Raw genomic sequence first — 20667 nt, 5'->3', positions numbered from 1 at the left:
CATGGCGATGTCGTTGCATATGAACTTTAGTGCTGTCTTTATGATTTGTGTCTTCTCATCTCCTTGCTGAAGATTAGCATGATGCTCTCGCAGAATGTTGCTTGTGTTATCTTTGAGGCAGAGTACATCTGACCTTTTCGACAGTGATGTGAAGTACAGTGTGTCATGATATTTCTCTTGAAGTTTCATCCTTAGCCATTTCTTTGAATAAGAGAGGCTCTTATCGGGTGACTGATCAAACTGCTGCATCTTTTCGTGGACTTGGTCAAGCGTCATCACCCCATGCTCGAGTTCTGTGTCTAGCCATTCGCATAATTCAATAAAAACAACCTCTCGCTCATCATCTATTTTCTTTTGTCCTCTCTTCCTTGGTCCTTCATCTGCAGTCTTGGAGTAAGGCCTACCCTTTTCAAAAAGAAGTTTGCAGCGCAAATGATACGAGGTTTCTTCTGCTACTAAGTCATTGATCCCTTCCAGACGTCCAAGGACTTCTGTGCCCCAGTCATCTCTACGACTCCTTGCTATCTTCAGCAAGCTTGCCTTTAGTCTATCTGCAGTCACATTATCAGGCACTCTATATTTCTTTCTAGCGTCTGCTAGTTTATGTTCGTAGAGATGAGCGGGTTGGTTGCAAAGAATGCATACATTCTTGTACAGAAGCTGAACGGACCGTGAACTTGAAGAGGTGCATGCAGTTGATGCACTGAACTCAGAGCAAGTGCGCCTTCGCTTCAGCTTTGCTGTCTCTTCCTCTGCCTTTGATGCTTGAGCTGACGTCTTGGTGACCTTGACAAACTTGTTGTACAAATAATCTTTACACTTTATGTGGTATCTAAGTCTTCCTTCATTTTCATCCTTCTTCATACGCTCCAAAATTGTAGCATTTTCCATGGCTTCTGCATGTTTCAATAAAGTAGCGTAGCCTTTAGAAGTTCCTTGCAAAAGCCTCTCACCTGGCGTTTCCAGGCCTTCACAGAAGAAGCACTTGAGCAGAGGTGGGTTCACATCGTCTTCCATATTAGCCTACTGAAGACCCATAGCCTACACAAAGTAGAATAAAGACCGAATCTGTCATAGAGGCATAGTTTCTGAAATATTGTACTGAGGTGTAAAAGAATAGATTTGCTTAACCGTAACAATAAATCAAAAAAATCTGAGGCAGTACAGGCTACACCACTTTAACCTAGCTAGGTAGTTAATGGAGCAGACAGCTAGCATTTAACTAAATAAATAAATCAGATGTAGGTTTTGGAGTATAGTACACACATGAGAGTCAGATAACTTATGACAACTATGAGCCAGCTAACAAGTATTGTTAAGCTAGTAATGACAACTTTTAGTGGAAGTTAACATTTACGTTAGCCGATCATATTACTTACTGTTAGCTAGCTAACAAGAACAAGCAAAGTTATACCTTTTATGTAACAAATGAGAATCATCAGTGTTGTGCAGAGAAACACTATAACACTGAACCGGTGGACGCGTCACCTTGGGTCTCAAACCTCGTGGTGGCTAAGAAGAAGTCGGGGGGCCTGCGTGTCTGCGTCGATCTACGTGCAGTAAATAAGGCAGTGGTCCCTGATAAGTATCCACTGCCCACCTCAGAAGAACTCACTGCTCAGTTCTATGGCTCTGAGGTGTTCTCCAAGCTCGACCTCAGACAGGGGTACTTACAGGTGCCCCTCCATCCCAGCAGCCGAAACCTCACAGCCTTTGTGACACATGCAGGAGTGTTTCGCTACACCAGGATGCCTTTCGGTCTCAGCTCCGCCCCTAGCTGCTTCCAGAAAATCATGGTCTCCGTGCTGGCTGGCATACTGGGCGTGGCCATTTATCTGAACGATATAGTGGTACACGGGCCCACCAGTGAAATCCACGACAAGCGCCTTAACATGGTCTTCACAGCCCTGTCCAAGCACAAGCTAACTCTCAATGCTGAGAAATGTGTCCTCTCTGTGCCAGCCATCGACTTCGTGGGGTTCCGGCTGTCAGCGAGTGGTGTAACTCCACTACAATCCAACGTGGACGCCATTCAGGCCATCCCTGAGCCCAGCTCGGCCGCCCAGGTCGCCTCCTTCCTGGGTATGACAAGTTACTACCTGAGGTTTCTTCCCCAGTACTCTGCGACCACAGCCCCCCTGCGCCAGCTGCTGCGTAAGGACGAGCCATGGGTGTGGTCAAAGGCATGCAGTGACGCTGTGCGTGATCTCAAGACTCAACTGACTTCACCACCAGTGTTGGCTCACTTCGACATCTCCAGCTCCACCTTTGTGACCTGTGACGCATCAGCCACAGCGATAGGGGCCGTGCTGTCTCAAACCCAGAACGGTGTGGAGAAGCCCATCGCCTTCGCCTCCCGTGCCCTCAACCTGACCGAGCAGCGGTACTCCGTGGGTGAGCGTGAGGCGTTAGCCTGTATCTGGGCTTGTGAAAGGTGGCACCTCTACCTCTATGGCCGCTCCTTCACCCTCAGGACAGATCACCAGGCCCTGACAGCGCTGCTGTCCACATCTGGGACAGGCCACAAACCCCTGAGGCTGCACCGCTGGTCTGACCGCCTCCGCCAGTACAACTTCAGCCTGCAGTTCACCCCAGGCAGAGACAATGTTGTCGCCGACCTGCTCTCTCGCTCTGTCTCCACCCCAGCTCCACAGACGGACACTGACTGTGTGGAAAAGGACATTGTCCAAATGCTACACACACCCCTCCAGGCCACTGTCTCTCTGCAGGAGCTGAGGGCAGCCTCCGAACAGGACCCTGTCCTCTCCCAGCTCCGCACCTACATCCAGAACGGCTGGCCTCACAAGGTCCCAGAGGAGCTGGCTGCGTTCGCCCGAGTCAGACAGGAGCTCTCCTGCTGGAACGACACCTGCGTGGCACGTGGGTTTTGCACAGTGGTCCCAGCTGCTCTCCGTGCACGTGTTTTGAATACGGCGCATGAAGGCCACCTGGGCATTGTGAAACTGAAACAGCGCTGCCGAGACCTGGTGTGGTGGCCGGGGATAGACAGAGATATTGAGGCTCTGGTGAAGGACTGTTCTGCCTGCCTTGTGAGTGGCAAGACTGGCCACCAGGCTCCCCCACCCCTGCAACCTCTCGCCTGGCCCTCTCAGCCCTGGGAACACCTGCAGTTGGACATTTGTGGTGAGATCCATGGAGTTCCCCACCACCAACGCTTCATGGTGGTCGCCTACGATCTACACTCAAAATGGCCTGAACTCACCACTTCCGGCACTGTGACCTCACAGATCATCATCGACTTCCTGGACTCTCTTTTCTCTTGCTGGGGCCTCCCAAAGGCCATCACCACTGACAACGGCCCTCAGCTGGTCTCTGCTGAGTTCACTGCTTATCTCGAAAGCAAGGGCATCCGTCATATACGCACTGCGTACTACCACCCCCAGGCCAATGGCGGCGTTGAACGTTTTCACCAGTCACTGAAGAACGGCCTCAGAGCACACATGGCCCAAGGGTGCTCTTTCACGCAGGCCATCCGTCACACTCTGCTGCACTATCGGGCCACACAGCACTCGACCACAGGCGTCTCCCCAGCCTCTCTTATGCTAGGCCGGGAACTGTGCATGCCCCTTGACAGGCTCCGCCCCTCCACACCTCAGGCACCTCCCTCTGGGGTCAGAGCCTCAGTCACTCGTCAGCAGACGCGGATGAAGCAACGGTTTGACCAGTCAAAACGAACCAGGGTGCCAGACATCAATGTGTCAGACTGGGTCAGGGTCCGCAGGCCCCACAGGGACAATAAAATGGCTTCATACTGGTCCTCTCCTCTCCAAGTCACCCGTCAGCTGGGCCCAGCCACTTACCTCCTCAGCGATGGCACTCGGTGGCACTCCAGTCGTCTACGGAAGGTGTCAGCTCCGCCACACACAGCTGGTGACACAACCATAGCCATTCCCTCAGCATGGCGAGACGCCCCGGGGCTTCATGCAGCTCCTACACGGGCCCCAGACATTTCTGGGCCTCAGCTTCCCCTGCCATCTCCCTCCCCACCTCGGCCTGCCCAGCCTCAGGCCGCCCCGCGACCTGTTCGCACATGTTTACGCCCTGGCCACCTAGAGGACTTTGTGTCAACCTTTCATGTTTGAAATCCTGCCGGGGGGGGGGGGAATGTTATGTATGCACACATCGACAGTACTGCATTTGATTTGGTGCTGTTCTATTGTGCTGGGATCGATTGGTGATGCCTGCGGGCTCTGGGTTGTTTTGATCGGGTCTGCCTTTGATGCTGTGTCAGTCTAAATAAAGAATGCCACGGAGAGGTTGTGTCGAGCGACAGCGCTGTGTCCTGACGTGATTTCTAAATACAATAGTTACCCCCCCCCTCCCCCGAATTTGCTACAGTAACGCTAGTTAATGGTCACGCCCATATCTGCATATGAAACTGATCGTCGGTTTCGGTCGTTACGCAATTGTGTTGTTTCTAAGGGGTGGGGATACCTGCAGTCAGTTTAGACTGATAGGTGAGTGATGAAACGTGTCTGTCTATAAACGTTGTATCCAGATGAACTGATTCAACTTTCTTTGATTTTACCTGCATGCATAAAAAACATTACACCAGGGTAAACGCATTTTAGCTGCCTAGCTCTGGTAGTGAGAGGTGCAACTGAATCGAGGAGCCTAGAGAGGGCCACATTTAAGTCACTAGTGAAATTTTCAACAGTCTGTCTTTTCAGTGAAAGGAGCCAAGACTCCAGGCAGCTGCTGGCCAAATGCAGCTACAGTGGACGGGGCAATTACATCTGTCCGACAACAGGACGCTAACCATGTCATTAACCGTAGCTTTGGGTAGACAGACCGTTTTCAAAACTTTTCATTTGACATCGCTTATGATATGGTCACCTAGATCTTTCTTTGGTTTGATGTCTTGTCTAGCTCGGCTAACTTCTTTTTCAAATGTCCGGTGCATGTTCTGCTGTGATGCTGTCTTTTTTTGGTGATGTGACATTAGCTTTAGCGGCTATTGGTCTGATTGTTTACCTCTGGGTGCCGCCGAGAGACGCTCCTCAAGGTCTTAGCTGTATCACGGTCCATGGCTGCACGGGTCCCGGCGTTAGCTTCCGAGCTAGCGGTGCTAATGCTAGCTGTGGCACTAGCATTGTGCTCACTGACACACTAGCATTGTGCTCACTGACAGGCAATAATAAATCTGTTCTCCAGCCGAACCTCTGGTGAGACATTAGTGGAACTGTGCTTGTTGTATTTGGCTCTTCTTTTACCACGGACAACGTCTGCCCAGAGCTCAGGGTTTGACACTGCGGGGGTAAAAAAAACAGGTGGTCTTGCTCCCTTAGTGTCGCGGGGCTCATTATGTTCGAAAGCCGCGTCGCGGTGTGTTTCATGTCCCTGGTTTTGATTGTCGGCCAGTTTAGCAAGCAGAGAACAGGGTCAATAAACTTCCCATCCTCTTGTATTTGGTAGAGCAAAGAGATTCTTTTTTCAAGTTCTGTGATTTTTCTGGCTGAGCGTGTCACAACTGGTGCATTCAGTGGAGAAGAGAGGGGAGGTATTTTTCCCAAAGCAAAACAAAGCCTCAAGCTATTCAACTTCTGAGAGCATGCTCTCTTCAACTTTTACTGAATAGGATCACTGTCTTCTGTTATTTCACCTCTCCTATTGTACTGTCACAATATACACTAAATCAGCAGTAATGCGGGCGTTGTACTGGACTGTTGTGGTGAAGAGGGAGCTGAGCCGGAAGACAAAGCTCTCAATTTACCAGTCAACCTCCGTTCCAACCCTCACCTATGGTCATGAGCTTTGGGTAGTGACCGAAAGGGTGAGATCGTGGATACAAGCGGCTGAAATCGTGGATACAAGCGGCTGAAATGAGTTTCCTCCGTAGGGTGTCTGGACTCAGCCTTAGAGATAGGGTGAGGAGCTCAGACATCCGGAGGGAGCTCGGAGTAGAGCCGCTGCTCCTTCGCATCGAAAGGAGCCAGTTGGGATGGTTTGGGCATCTGATTAGGATGCCTCCTGGGCGCCTTCCTTTGGAGGTTTACCGGTCACGGCCAACTGGGAGGAGACCCCGGGGTAGACCCAGAACTCGCTGGAGGGACTACATGTCCAATCTGGCCTGGGAACGCCTTGGGATCCCCCAGGAGGAGCTGGAGGGTGTTGCTGGGGAGAGGGACGCCTGGAGTGCCCTACTTAGCTCGCTGCCACCATGACCTGACTCCGGAAAAGCGGCTGGAGATGAGATGAGAATGTACACTAAATATGCCCATTTCACGCCGCGGCCATCTTGGATTAGAAAAAACCAAGCGGTGGGAATTTAGCCACGCCCCCTTCTTACTCAATCGGAAATCAGTGCAGCCGGGGCCAGCAGCAAACATGGTTTGGACTACCAACCTCGAGCACCTACCGTCATTTACCACAATATGAAAACTAAGCTGGATCTTTTCTTTTTCGAGTACTTTCTGCCTCTCCTGTGCCAGAGAGGAGAGACACACACACAGGGCTGTATTCAAAGAAGCTGTTTAATCACAATTTTTATACGGTACATTCAATATTTATACATTAGATTGTCCCATCTACAATATTTTCATTCTTTGTCCTTTAACTTTAACAAAACTGTTGGTTCATTTTAAACTAAAATATGTTCGGTCAACTGTCATTCTGTTGTAGCAATAAACTGGAACTCACTACCAACTCAAATCATCAATTGTTTACTAAACTAAGATAGTGATTGCTCATCTCAAGGTGTGGGCTAAAAATGGGACTGTACTGAAATGAAGTTAGTTTCAATCTATCTAAGGTTTGTGTGCACTATTTTCTTGTCAGCTGAATTTAACAAAGGTTTAAAACAGTGGTCCCTGAAAATTTGTTAGGAGAGCACACACAGTCCACAGTTGGTTGACTGTTCCACTTAGTGAAAGGGGTATGACTCCATCAAAAATGTGGTACCCCTTTATGCGTCTTATTGACCGTTCGACGTGTATTCTCAAGCCAGCAATACTCTGTGTGTCTGTGAGCTCATCACAGCTAAACTGTCCACTTGGGCCTAAAAATGCAGGGATGACAAGTTTTACATCTATTTCATCGAGCAGGTCTTTGATAAGGAAGCCCTTATCGGCCATGACCTCATCACCTGACCCTAAGAGGTCTAGAACACCTGACCTCTTAGTTATCTCCTTATCAGAAATACATCCTGTGTATAGATTACTTACCAGGCTAACTGAGCCTGAGGGAGTGATCCCAATTAGGGGTTTCAGTGTAGTGTTACTTTTATAATGGGAGTATGTCATGGTGTTCAAAACCTTCGAACTAGCTGTCTCGATGCAGAGCTCTGTGCAGTCTAGTATCACGCTTGTGTTTGGGTAGAATTCCCTGAATACTGGTGGCATTAGCTCGTCTACTGCTGCTCTACTAGGCCATATTGGGAGGGTCCCCAACATAAAGAGCAAATAGTTGGCCCATGCCGCACAGTTCCTGCTGACTGTGGCCGGCGACACATTTAATCGTACAGATAAATCCAGAGCAAAAAAGCCCTGCCTCACACGGCACAGGAACAGGAAAAACTGATCATCAGCGATAAATGCTCTGCATGGAAGCCAGACACAGAAATGTGTTCTAGGTTATGGCTGTTCCTTTGCATTTGAGTCCATCGCACCATGGACTCTGCAGTAGGCTGTAAAGCTAGGAAGAGTGCTTTGAGGGTGTGGTAATCCTTAAAACCAGTGTAAAACCTGATCAGATTGGGCGCACACTGGAAGCGTTCTAGACCAAAACGCTCACTTTTCAGCTTTTTATTTTCGTCCTCCAGGAAAGCGATGCGTTTCTTAACTGCGTCAAGCTGGTCTTCCACAGAAAGGGGCTTCACGTCATAGTCATGATCAGGTAGAGTCGCCCAAACCTCACTGGACACACGAGGATATGCCATACATGTGGGAAGCAATATAAATCCACACATGTTATCAAGATGATCATGTGTCAGAACAGAGCTACCCAGTATTGAAAGATTAGTGAATATATATATATATATATATATATATATATATATATATATATAATACAATGCAGTAATCTACGTGTTTGAAAAATTGTATTGTACTGACAGTAACAACTCACCTATCTCCCTAATGTTCCTCTTCATCTTCTTCCGCTATTAAGTCACCAATGCGACTACAAACAGGAGCAAACATTTTTGAAACGTCAAGGATTTATCTCTTTCCCTTCTTTGATAGGAGTTGCAGGATGGTACACAGCAGTACGACATGTTGCTTCCAGCAGTGTTTTCAATGAAGAAGGGGGCGTGGCTAAGTTCCCACCGCTTGGTTTTTTAAAATCCAAGATGGCCGCGGCGTGAAATGGGCGTATAGGATCACTGCTGTTATTTCAGGTCTCTCCTATCGTACTCATAATAATCACTAAATGGGATCACTGTTTGTTTTTACTATTGTACTGTATAACTACCTTTAACTTGATTCTGTCATGTTGTTTCCTGACTTTCAATTGACATCAATCATTATTTAATTTGGCAATGGGCCGTCACCCCCAAGTGAATGTCACTACATTGAGACGTCTTTCCGTCAGACGTCTTAAGCCTTGGGAACAAAAGTCTGCCTACAAGAGTCGTTTGACAAAGAAAACTAGCGAATCTAGTGATATGTGAACCAAGCGCAGAAAATAGCAAAATCAGCAATACAAATGAAGAGGCTAGAGCAGAAAGAATATCGAGAAGAGAGAGTAAGAGAATAAACAGCAGTTATCAATCTCGTGACGGTGGAAGCTGGTAACAGCTGTCTGTCAGAGGCTGCTCTACACCATTAACTCTCTCTGGGTGAGTATGAAGTACGCGATAGCGCCCAGTGAAATGAATCGAAAATTTTTGTCTCCGTTTTAGCCACGATTACAGATCTAAATGTTGGACCAAAATCTGCGCCTATTGGCTGGTTCGTCGGCACACCTACATCCAACAGAGCCATTATTAATGTTATTAGCTGCAGCTGTGTTTATCCTGCTATGCTATGCTAGCATCACAACATAGCAGGACCAGCCTACCATGTTTATAGAACATTTACATGGTTTAAAACCGTAGCTATTGGCAAACTCCCTAAAATGCTCTAGGGTTTAGGTAGGATGTTAGGCTCACAGGTCGAGATTTCAGTTGCACAGCTGGATTGAAATTTTTTGAAACTTTTCAAAGGAGGGAATAGTTTTTGAGGCCAAATGCTGTTGAGCTTTCCTGAGGTGTCATGGGTTAAGTCAACAAAGATGCCTACCACGATAACGCCAATGGCTTGCTTTGCACTCAAACACTCAAGTAATAAGCACATTGTGGCCTAGTGCATTAGTTTGTTGTCTGAACTGTGTCTCTGTGTGAGTGCTTATTCTGGAGAATGAAATATGGCTTTATACGTCATATAGGCTACTGTGTACCAGGGAACAGGTGGGCTTTAAGTATGTTGCAGAAATATATTTCTATGGTTGCACACAGAACCAAACCCAGGCCCTCTGGCGAATGGTTGCCTTCACACTCACGGATATACAATGCTTACATTTTTGTTTGATTTCCCCCTTCAATACTTAGCCCTCCTCCCTTCCTTATAGGTCCACTGTATGGATCCCTCTTGAAGGCGTGGCAGTGTTTCCTCTCTTCCACTGACCGACTGGCGTCCTTGCATTCCTCCATTTGTCGTTCTCTGGTGTCGGAGGATGGGGACCGGGTCAGGACCTGGCAGAAGGACACCTTCCATAAGAAGCTTTTTGGGGGCTTCAAGGAATCTCAGGACTTTGAGACAGGCTTCGCACGTGCTCAGAAACCTTGGGCCAAACGTCTTAAAAAGGTTTTAGCAATCTCTGAACTCTCACTTAAGCTGCTTTTTGGCTTCACTTTATAGAATAATACTGCAGTCTCTCTGTTGAATACAATATGCCGCAAAAGATTTCAGTAAACACAACTCATGCATTGTTGGTTGTTGCGGTGATGGTGGAACCTTTGCATGTTTCTAGCTGGACAAAGCCAGGAGGGCCTACCACAAGGTCAGCCGCAAGGAGCAGTCTGTTAGACAACGTGAGGCCCACGCTCAGGGCAACCCGGACATTGCCATAGAGAAACAGAGAAAGATCCAGGAGGAGAGAGAGCTGGCTCAACAGGAGTCGGAAAAAGTAAGCAGTTGACATTTCACTATGCATCTATGTGTTTGTGTGTGTTTGTCTAACTGCATACATATGTGTACATGTATGCACATGCACCCTAATTCAAATGAATTCTCCTTCAGGTACGTACTCGCTATGAGAAGGTTCTGGAAGAGGTGTCCCGGTACGCCCCCCGCTACATGGAGGAGATGGAATCAATCTTTGATCAGTCTCAGGAGGAGGAGAGGAAGAGGATTAGCTTCCTCAAACAGGCCTTCCTCTCTATTCACAGACATCTGGATGTGACTAACAATGAGAGGTAAACACCAAGTGGTGGCTGCTGACCAAAATGTATGGTGTAGCAACCCTGCCCATGGGGTCTTATATATTTTTGGGTGGGAAATATCACTCATGTCACCTTTGTATATGTATACACAACCATATAGGATATTATTGAACATATAAAGCCAGCATTTATGCATGAGCCTTGATTTAAAAGATGGGACTTGTGATATGACAATCCCTTACCTTTTGTATAGGCATTTGTATTTGGCACAATAGAAAAAAAGAGACTTAGGACTAATGGATGAGGACTTAAATGGATGCCTGTAAAAAGTGAATTATTGGGGTGCTTGGGTGATGTGGCAGTCTATTCCGTTGCCTACCAACACGGGGATCGCCGGTTCGAATCCCTGTATTCCCTCCGGCTTGGTTGGGCGTCCCTACAGACACAGTTGGCCGTGTCTGCGGGTGGGAAGTTGGATGTGGGTATGTGTGCTGGTCGCTGCACTAGTGCCTCCTCTGGTCCGTTGGGGCGCCTGTTTGGGGGGGGGGGATACTGGGGGGGAATAGTGTGATCCTCCCACACGCCACGTCCTCCTGGTGAAACTCCTCACTGTCAGGTGAAAAGAAGCGGCTGGCGACTCCACATGTATCGGAGGAGGCATGTGGTAGTCTGCAGCCCTCCCCGGATCAGCAGAGGAGGCGCTAGTGCAGTGACCAGGACACATATGATTATATATATATATATATTAGTGGTGGGACTTGATTAAAAAAAATAATCGAATTAATTATGGGCTTTGTAATTAATTAATCGCATTTTAATCGCATATCGATATTTGACACCAGAAGCAACATTTTTCAATTCAAACAGGTCTTGGTAGATGACTAAATCAATGAATAGACACATACATAAGTTTAAACAACAAAATCCTGTTTATTTTGTTCAAAACAAGTTTGTTTTGTAAACACAGTACTTTTTGTAACCCCTGATCTTCTACAACTGAAAGTGGTCTACAGTCCACAGCAATCCATTTCGCCAGTGAGTTTGTTAATTTATCAGACGTGGACTTGCTCATCTTGGCTTTGAAACCCGTCACCTGGTGGAGAGTCGGTTGGCGACTCTGCTTGGTTGTACTAAGAGCACTAGCGTTAGCGTTAGCTCCGGTGTTCGTATTGCTGCAACGTGTTTCGCATTTAGGTGGTACCGGAGGCTTGAATAACTGCGGTGGAATGCAAACTCTTTGTTGCAGAGTCTGCACACAACAGTGCTCTTATCTAGGCTTCCATCCGACCGTTTTTTAAACGTAAATTTCCCATCCACAGAGCTAAGCAACGCGGTGTCATTCTTGTCCATCACATCTGTTGTTAGCATACGAACTTGTTAGCCTAACCTACTCCGCCTTCCGCTTGACTGACGTCACTCGGTGCATCGGTATAATCTGTATGCCAGAAATGAGTGCACTGAGAAGCGTTCCATGTTGACTGGAGTGTAGAAATAAAATGCGATAAAATGCGTTAATTTTTTTTAACGCCGTTATTTTTCCTATAATTAATTATCGAATTAACGCGTTAAAGTCCCAGCCCTAATATATACACTCACCGGCCACTTTATTAGGCACACCTGTCCAACTGCTCGTTAACGCAAATTTCTAATCAGCCAATCACATGGCAACAACTCAATGCATTTAGGCATGTAGACATGGTCAAGACGATCTGCTGCAGTTCAAACCGAGCATCAGAATGGGGAAGAAAGGTGATTTAAGTGACTTTGAACATGGCATGGTTGTTGGTGCCAGACGGGCTGGTCTGAGTATTTCAGAAACTGCTGATCTACTGGGATTTTCACGCACAACCATCTCTAGGGTTTACAGAGAATGGTCCGAAAAAGAGAAAATATCCAGTGAGCGGCAGTTCTGTGGGCGAAAATGCCTTGTTGATGCCAGAGGTCAGAGGAGAATGGCCAGACTGGTTCAAGCTGATAGAAAGGCAACAGTAACTCAAATAACCACTCATTACAACCGAGGTATGCAGAAGAGCATCTCTGAACGCACAACACGTCGAACCTTGAGGCAGATGGGCTACAGCAGCAGAAGACCACACCGGGTGCCACTCCTGTCAGCTAAGAACAGAAAACTGAGGCTACAATTCGCACAGGCTCACCAAAATTGGACAATAGAAGATTGGAAAAACGTTGCCTGGTCTGATGAGTCTCGATTTCTGCTGCGACATTTGGATGGTAGGGTCAGAATTTGGCGTCAACAACATGAAAGCATGGATCCATCCTGCCTTGTATCAACGGTTCAGGCTGGTGGTGGTGGTGTAATGGTGTGGGGGATATTTTCTTGGCACACTTTGGGCCCCTTAGTACCAATTGAGCATTGTGTCAATGCCACAGCCTACCTGAGTATTGTTGCTGACCATGTCCATCCCTTTATGACCACAGTGTTCCCATCTTCTGATGGCTACTTCCAGCAGGATAACGCGCCATGTCATAAAGCTCGAATCATCTCAGACTGGTTTCTTGAACATGACAATGAGTTCACTGTACTCAAATGGCCTCCACAGTCACCAGATCTCAATCCAATGGAGCACCTTTGGGATGTGGTGGACCGGGAGATTCGCATCATGGATGTGCAGCCGACAAATCTGCAGCAACTGCGTGATGCTATCATGTCAATATGGACCAAACTCTCTGAGGAATGTTTCCAGTACCTTGTTGAATCTATGCCACAAAGGATTAAGGCAGTTCTGAAGGCAAAAGGGGGTCCAACCCGGTACTAGCAAGGTGTACCTAATAAAGTGGCCAGTGAGTGTATATATATATATATACACTACCGTTCAAAAGTTTGGGATCACCCAAACAATTTTGTGTTTTCCATGAAAAGTCACACTTATTCACCACCATATGTTGTGAAATGAATAGAAAATAGAGTCAAGACATTGACAAGGTTAGAAATAATGATTTGTATTTGAAATAATATTTTTTTTACATCAAACTTTGCTTTCGTCAAAGAATCCTCCATTTGCAGCAATTACAGCATTGCAGACCTTTGGCATTCTAGCTGTTAATTTGTTGAGGTAATCTGGAGAAATTGCACCCCACGCTTCCAGAAGCAGCTCCCACAAGTTGGATTGGTTGGATGGGCACTTCTTTGAGCAGATTGAGTTTCTGGAGCATCACATTTGTGGGGTCAATTAAACGCTCAAAATGGCCAGAAAAAGAGAACTTTCATCTGAAACTCGACAGTCTATTCTTGTTCTTAGAAATGAAGGCTATTCCATGCGAGAAATTGCTAAGAAATTGAAGATTTCCTACACCGGTGTGTACTACTCCCTTCAGAGGACAGCACAAACAGGCTCTAACCAGAGTAGAAAAAGAAGTGGGAGGCCGCGTTGCACAACTGAGCAAGAAGATAAGTACATTAGAGTCTCTAGTTTGAGAAACAGACGCCTCACAGGTCCCCAACTGGCATCTTCATTAAATAGTACCTGTTAGAGCCTGTTTGTGCTGTCCTCTGAAGGGAGTAGTACACACCGGTGTAGGAAATCTTCAATTTCTTAGCAATTTCTCGCATGGAATAGCCTTCATTTCTAAGAACAAGAATAGACTGTCGAGTTTCAGATGAAAGTTCTCTTTTTCTGGCCATTTTGAGCGTTTAATTGACCCCACAAATGTGATGCTCCAGAAACTCAATCTGCTCAAAGAAGTGCCCATCCAACCAATCCAACTTGTGGGAGCTGCTTCTGGAAGCGTGGGGTGCAATTTCTCCAGATTACCTCAACAAATTAACAGCTAGAATGCCAAAGGTCTGCAATGCTGTAATTGCTGCAAATGGAGGATTCTTTGACGAAAGCAAAGTTTGATGTAAAAAAAATCTTATTTCAAATACAAATCATTATTTCTAACCTTGTCAATGTCTTGACTCTATTTTCTATTCATTTCACAACATATGGTGGTGAATAAGTGTGACTTTTCATGGAAAACACGAAATTGTTTGGGTGATCCCAAACTTTTGAACGGTAGTGTATATATATATAATTTTGCTCTGTATTTGTTGAGCACTTTCCCTACCGTTGATTATTTCTTTTAACAAAGTTTTACATTTAAATATATATATATTTTTCCCCAAAACTGCCAATGGTGTTGTTAATAGCTGGTGATGTGAATGCTTGAGTGAAAATATATTGAATGTGTCAGTTAAAATATATGAATATGAGACTAAAAATGTGTGGGTGTTAGAGTGAAAATATATGTATGTATGTGAAAGGAGAATATATATACGAGAGGGCCAGAATGAATTATGGCTTGTACGCCCCCTCACACTTCCACTTTTCTCCAATCCTCAGTGTGAAGGCTGTGTACAATGAGCTTCACAACACACTCATGGCCATTAACGAGCAGGAAGACCTGCGCTGGTGGAAAAACACCCATGGACCAGGAATGCCCACCGACTGGCCTCAGTTTCAGGTCTGCTCTCTTCCTCTTGTTTCACCCTGTCTCCCTGTCTCTCTTTCTCTTCTTTTGTCTTCCTCCAAATGTCTTTCTCTTTTCATGTGTGCCGGGAGAAAGACATGGACGTACACGCATGCAAATTATTTAACTGGTATCAGTGTTTAATAGTATATCCAAGTTGAACATTTAAGTCAAGTTTTGATGAATGATGAAAACACACATATCTTGGTAGTGGACTCAGACTTTTGGACCCCACTATTACACCAAGTTGTAGTGCTCAGTTTTGCTTCATATCCTTTAGGAGTGGACACCTGAAAAGAAAATTAAAAAAGAGAAGAAGAAGGTAGTGGAACAAAAAGGAACAATAGAGCGGAGGTGAGTGGTCACAGCACTGACAGCAGGCTGGTTTGTCATTGCAACTAGTTTGTGTGTAAGTCTGATTCTGCCTCCTCTGTTTTGACCTTTCACCTCTTCCCATCTACAAGATCTTTACTAACGGTGTTTTTGTGTATAACTGGTTGATCGTACACCCATGTATCTCGTCTTTTTCTTTTTCTGTCTCGGTATTGACCCCTTCGCCACACAAGTGGTCTAATTGGGGGTGTGCGGGTTAGGGCGCTCTACGACTACAACGGGCAGGAGGCAGACGAGCTGTCTTTTAAAGCAGGTAAACAGTCGATCTCCACCCTCACGTGACTCTTCTCTGTGTGGACTTTTGCCTATGCCTGGGTCTGCAAGCATATTGACTGACCGACTTGTAATATTCAATGTAGATTTTAAATTATTTTATTTCCTTAATATATTTATGAGAATACTTTTATCTGGGGGCATTAACCCAGCAGCGTGTATTGAAGTCTTTTGACTTGATACAGGTAGAATGACTAATTCACTGCTACTTTAGCCAATTTAATCGTTAACCCAACACGTTATCAAGTTTTTACCTGTATTGCATTTTTGTATCCGGCCAATTACCCCACTCTTGCGAGCCGTCCCGGTCGCTGCTCCACCCCCTCTGCCGATCCAGGGAGGGCTGCAACACATGCCTCCTCCGACACATGTGGAGTCGCCAGCCACTTCTTTTCACCTGACAGCGAGGAGTTTCACCAGGGGGACGTAGCACATGTGAGGATCACACTATTCCCCCCAGTTCCCCCTCCCCCGAACAGGCGCCCCGACCGACCAGAGGAGGCGCTAGTGCAGCGACCAGAACACATACCCACATCCGGCTTCCCACCCGCAAACACGGCCAATTGTGTCTGTAGGCATGCCCGACCAAGCTGGAGGCAACACGGGGATTTGAACCAACGATCCCCATGTTAGTAGGCAATGGAATAGACCACGATACCACCCGGATGCCCCTTATTTAGATATTTTAAAGAACATATTTATAACTATTGTTGTAACAAGTTCCCCGGTGGTGGAACGGGTTACCAAACTCCATTCGATCCTCTGAGTCCCTCTCCATCTTTAAGAAGAAGCTAAAGACCCAGCTCTTTCTCGAACACCTCCACACCTGATGGTATTAATATAAAAAAAAATCGTTTCTATGCACCCTATGCATTGCCTTTGTGCACTGCCTGTTGATACCTATATCCTATTTGACTTGAACCTAGTTTTTTGGCACATACTTGCGTTGTGGCCTCCTGACTAGATCCTTGCTTGCGTTGTATTAACTCTCAGATGTATGTCGCTTTGGATACAAGTGTCTGCTAAATGTAAACTGTAACATATCCATCCCTCTGTTTTTAATGCTACACGGTAAACTCAGTGATGTTGGTATCATCATATCCCACAACCTCAGAACCCAAGAGGCTGAATCATCTGTCGACTGAAGACTGATGTCTGATGATGATTTAGCTTTGGGGACAACAGCCTATATCTCGGGGCTTCTGGTGTGGCTGCTGGCTGCTGGTATCCGCTTCCTATGAGGACTTCCTCTTCCGTGCGCTCGTCATTGTTTGCAGTCAGATTAGCAACTTGAGACGCGAGAATGGAGTTGAGAGACGACATCTACGACCAGATTGTTTCACAAGTAGTCGACACGAGTCGATCGTCTCCCCACACAATACACAGACATTGACACTTACAGGTATTTTAGGTTTGGAAGACAATCAGCCAGTGAGTTCCACCTCTTTTGCCCCCCACAGGGAGTGTTACCAACATGCAACCAAAGCATGTTCCTGTAGAAATCACTGCCAACTCAAACGTGATTGCTGGGCATCTGGGTGGCATGGCGGTCTATTCCATTGCCTACCAACATGAGAGTCGGCGGTTCAAATCCCCATGTTACCTCCGGCTTGGTCGGGCATCCCTACAGACACAATTGGCTGTGTCTGCGGGTGGGAAACCAGATGTGGGTATGTGTCCTGGTCGCTGCACTAGTGCCTGCTCTGGTCAGTCGGGGTGCCTGTTCAGGGGGGAGGGGGAACTGGGGGGAATAGTGTGATCCTCCCATGCGCTATGTCCCCCTGGTGAAACTCCTCACTGTCAGGTGAAAAGAAGCGGCTGGCAACTCCACATGTATCATAGGGAGGCATGTGGTAATCTACATCCCTCCCCAGATTGGCAGAGGGGGTGGAGCAATGACTCAGACGGCTCGTAAGAGTGAGGTAATTGGCCAAGTACAATTGGGGAGAAAAAAAATGCAAAAAAAAAACAAAAACAAAAAAAAAGTGATTGGTCAATACTACCCAGACTAAAACGGAGATGGAAACCAGAGCGCTTCCGATACCAAAATCTTGTCCCGTGCCAACAGAGTTATATCCATCAGGGTTGCGGGGGTTCTGGAGCCTATCCCAACAGTCATTGGGTGGCAGGTGGGGAGACACCCTGCACAGACCACCAGTCCATCACAGGGCCATGTATATAATAAAAAAATCTGTTAATAGAAATTATTATATCCCATGGCTTGCTTCGTTGTTTTCACCCCGTATTCTGTCTATTCCTTGTGTTGTTCCAGGTGAGGAGTTCTTGAAGATTGAGGATGAGGATGACCAGGGTTGGTGCCGGGGGATGAAGGACGGAGGGTGGGAGGGGCTGTACCCAGCCAACTATGTAGAGGTGGTCTAGTTACGGGGAAGCAGTCATGTGTAGAATGAAAGTGAAAGATCTCATCTTGCTGAGGAGAGCTGTGTCAGACTGGTGGAGACCAGCCTATGTGTACGCCTTGTTCCTTAACGACAGTAGCACTTTGGAAGTGACAGTCTGGTACAGTGTCTAAATACAAGTGGCACAGTAATGCCAACACAGAGGAACATTTAGCCAAAGACATTGCTGGTTATGAGAATACATTTGCTCCAAGGTGGACATTTTTGGCATGCAGAGAAAAAAAACTCTTGCATCATCTTTAAAAGCATTAGACATATTTTTTAATTTATATACACATGTAACGTTTATTTAGTATAATTAGATAGCATTACATGCTGGACTCTGAAGGTACACCATATTTACAACTAAACATTTGGAGCTGAAATTCTTTAACTAGACTGGATGTTTCATCCAGCTGCTTCTTCACGCTGCACATGAAAGACACATTGACATCACAATATGAAGGGAGTACAGCTTTTACTCAGCTCATTAACCATTGTTAGCGTTGTAAATTGAATCAGCTAGTTAGTTCGATAGATAGCCATATGACTTGTAGTCTCTCTCCAGTGAAGGCATTTTAAGAATAATATACTGGGAAATGGATCGCTTTCCCGTCAATTTAAGTTTGTCTGTAATATCTAATCATCTATTATTATATGGCACCAACCATAAAAAAAACAGCTATACCAAAGTAAAGGCTGTTCCTTGTCCAGTCCTTTGCATTATTCACTATCTGTGTAAGTACCACCTGCTTTTTTATGTCATAAAATATGTATGCAGCCGCCCTCAGAACTTTTGAAAACTGCCTTTTTTTTGTTATTTTGAAATAAAATAAAAAAAGTAAACTTGGCACTGTATCAGAAATTGAAAATCTTCAGTGTGACACAGAAAGTGTGTATATATGTGCGGGGTTGTTTGTGTTTGGGTCTATGCTTGCGTTTATGTGACTCACCATGCCATCATCTTCCAGCCGGAGAACTTCCGACGAACGCCTCAGTGGATGCCGGTGGATTGTGTCATATCTATGGAGCTGTCAGGTTGAATGGTGGTCACAATACACGTGCACACACGCACACACGACACACACACACACACAAAAGTCATTTTTGGGCTGTGTGTCAGGACAGCAAGCATGTCAGCCCCACTGTTTTCGGGTCAGTTGCTGCTCTTTATCTAAGTGAAGTCATCGTAGAGTCACACACTGCTTTACATTACAACACGGAGAGCCGTGCTGTCACAAGCATCCACATCATCGTCCACTGTTTAAGCCAATAAGCTAGCAAGTATCAGATTGTGTGTGTGTGTGTGTACACATCATGGAGCTAGATACTACAAACACCCATCCACACACACACACACACACTCACTGACAGAGCTCTGCTGCAAATGTTCGAAGAGAGACAGGAATCTCTGCAGTGCAGTAGTGGAAATAATATCACCCTGCAAGGATGACACCTGATGACAGCTGACGTGCCAACAGCATATCTGGAGCTGCCTGTAATCACAGAGGATGAAAAAGAACATGCTCACCTTCACCTTGTCAGGAGCAAGTCTAAACTCCCTACCTGTAATCATTTGTTCGGCACTACTTACTAAGGTAAATGCAAAAAGAAATGATCAAAGCAGGGATACACAGAGTGCACAAAAACAGGTGCTACCAGGAACCAGGAACACTTTTGTCACTTCACTTCACGTTCTGTACATGAAACGAAATATCGTTTCCCCCAACCCACAGCAGTGCAACAAAAAGACAAAAACACAGATCCCAAAACTACAAGAACTTCCAAGAACACACATACTAACACGTATTAAACTAATACAAATATACAAACTTGGAAAAAAAAAACACTGTCCAGGAGAACGAACATCAGCCAGGATGACTGTCGGAGCTGCCTGTCTGCATGGGCTAGCGGTTAGCTTAGCCTGCCCCGCTTCCGCGTCCTGTCAGACCGCCCTCGGTGCTTCCTCCTTGGGCACAGCTCGGGGCAGGGGCTGGGGTCCTTGGGCCCACCGGATGCAGCAGACCTGGCTCCCCTAGCTGATCCAACGCCAGCTCTCCCAGCCCTACACCCTCGATATCAGGTAGATACCAGGTCGGTGTGACCCCTAAGACATATGTTTAACAACCATCACTCCTAGGGTCACGTATAAAACTGTAGGGTAGGTTTATGTCCAGGTAAACAGAATTAGCTTGGGGACCTATGTCCCAACATGATGTCCCTGCAATGCTTCAAGTTGTAGAAACAGAGACGCAACTCTTTTTCCTTGATGGTGCATATCGCATTGAGGTGCTAGCAGTCAGTTTTAGGTTGGTAGCAAAAATGCATTACTGTGAATGACCATTGTACACTGAGCATCTGAAAAATAGCAAAATAGCCATATGTCATGACACGTATAGTGGAAAAGGTGAGGCACATCCATGTGTAGGAGTGTCTTCATGCATGCTCAATAATACAGGTAAAGAAATCCCCAAAAGTGGAATCAGTTCATCTGGACAGAAAGTTTAGTAGGAAAACGTTTCATCACTCATCTATGATTTCATCAGTCTCAGCTGACTGCAGGTATCCTCACCATCATAAACAATACAGTGGGATAACGACTGAAACCGGCAATCTAACACCGCTCTTATATGCAAATTGCCGTGATTAACTAGAGTTACAATGGCCATGTTTACTACTCGCAGAGGATTGGGGAGTGTTTGCAATCACAGCATTGTAAGATGGTGACAGATGTACTCTTAGTCCCCCCCC

The 20667-nt window shown here is 46.2% G+C and overlaps 1 protein-coding gene across 2 annotated transcripts in view; it reads left to right on the top strand.

Annotated features, from left to right (window-relative positions):
* si:ch211-51c14.1 (protein kinase C and casein kinase substrate in neurons 2 protein) overlaps positions 1 to 18762 on the top strand; it is a 35360-nt gene extending 16598 nt beyond the window's left edge. For both annotated transcript variants that reach the window (XM_056287669.1, XM_056287668.1), the window contains exons 5-11: positions 9568 to 9803; positions 9970 to 10125; positions 10239 to 10414; positions 14725 to 14845; positions 15132 to 15205; positions 15418 to 15497; positions 17790 to 18762. In XM_056287669.1, the coding sequence (XP_056143644.1) occupies positions 9568 to 9803; positions 9970 to 10125; positions 10239 to 10414; positions 14725 to 14845; positions 15132 to 15205; positions 15418 to 15497; positions 17790 to 17899 (953 nt within the window). In that variant the 3' untranslated portion in view covers positions 17900 to 18762. The remainder of the gene's footprint in view (positions 1 to 9567; positions 9804 to 9969; positions 10126 to 10238; positions 10415 to 14724; positions 14846 to 15131; positions 15206 to 15417; positions 15498 to 17789) is intronic.
* The last annotated feature ends 1905 nt before the right edge of the window (positions 18763 to 20667 follow it).

The sequence above is a fragment of the Lampris incognitus genome, chromosome 10, assembly GCF_029633865.1.
Source record: "Lampris incognitus isolate fLamInc1 chromosome 10, fLamInc1.hap2, whole genome shotgun sequence".
NCBI classification, from domain to species: domain Eukaryota; kingdom Metazoa; phylum Chordata; class Actinopteri; order Lampriformes; family Lampridae; genus Lampris; species Lampris incognitus.
The sequence above is the reverse complement of the archived record's forward strand: the minus strand, read 5'-3'. Positions and strand labels throughout refer to the sequence as shown.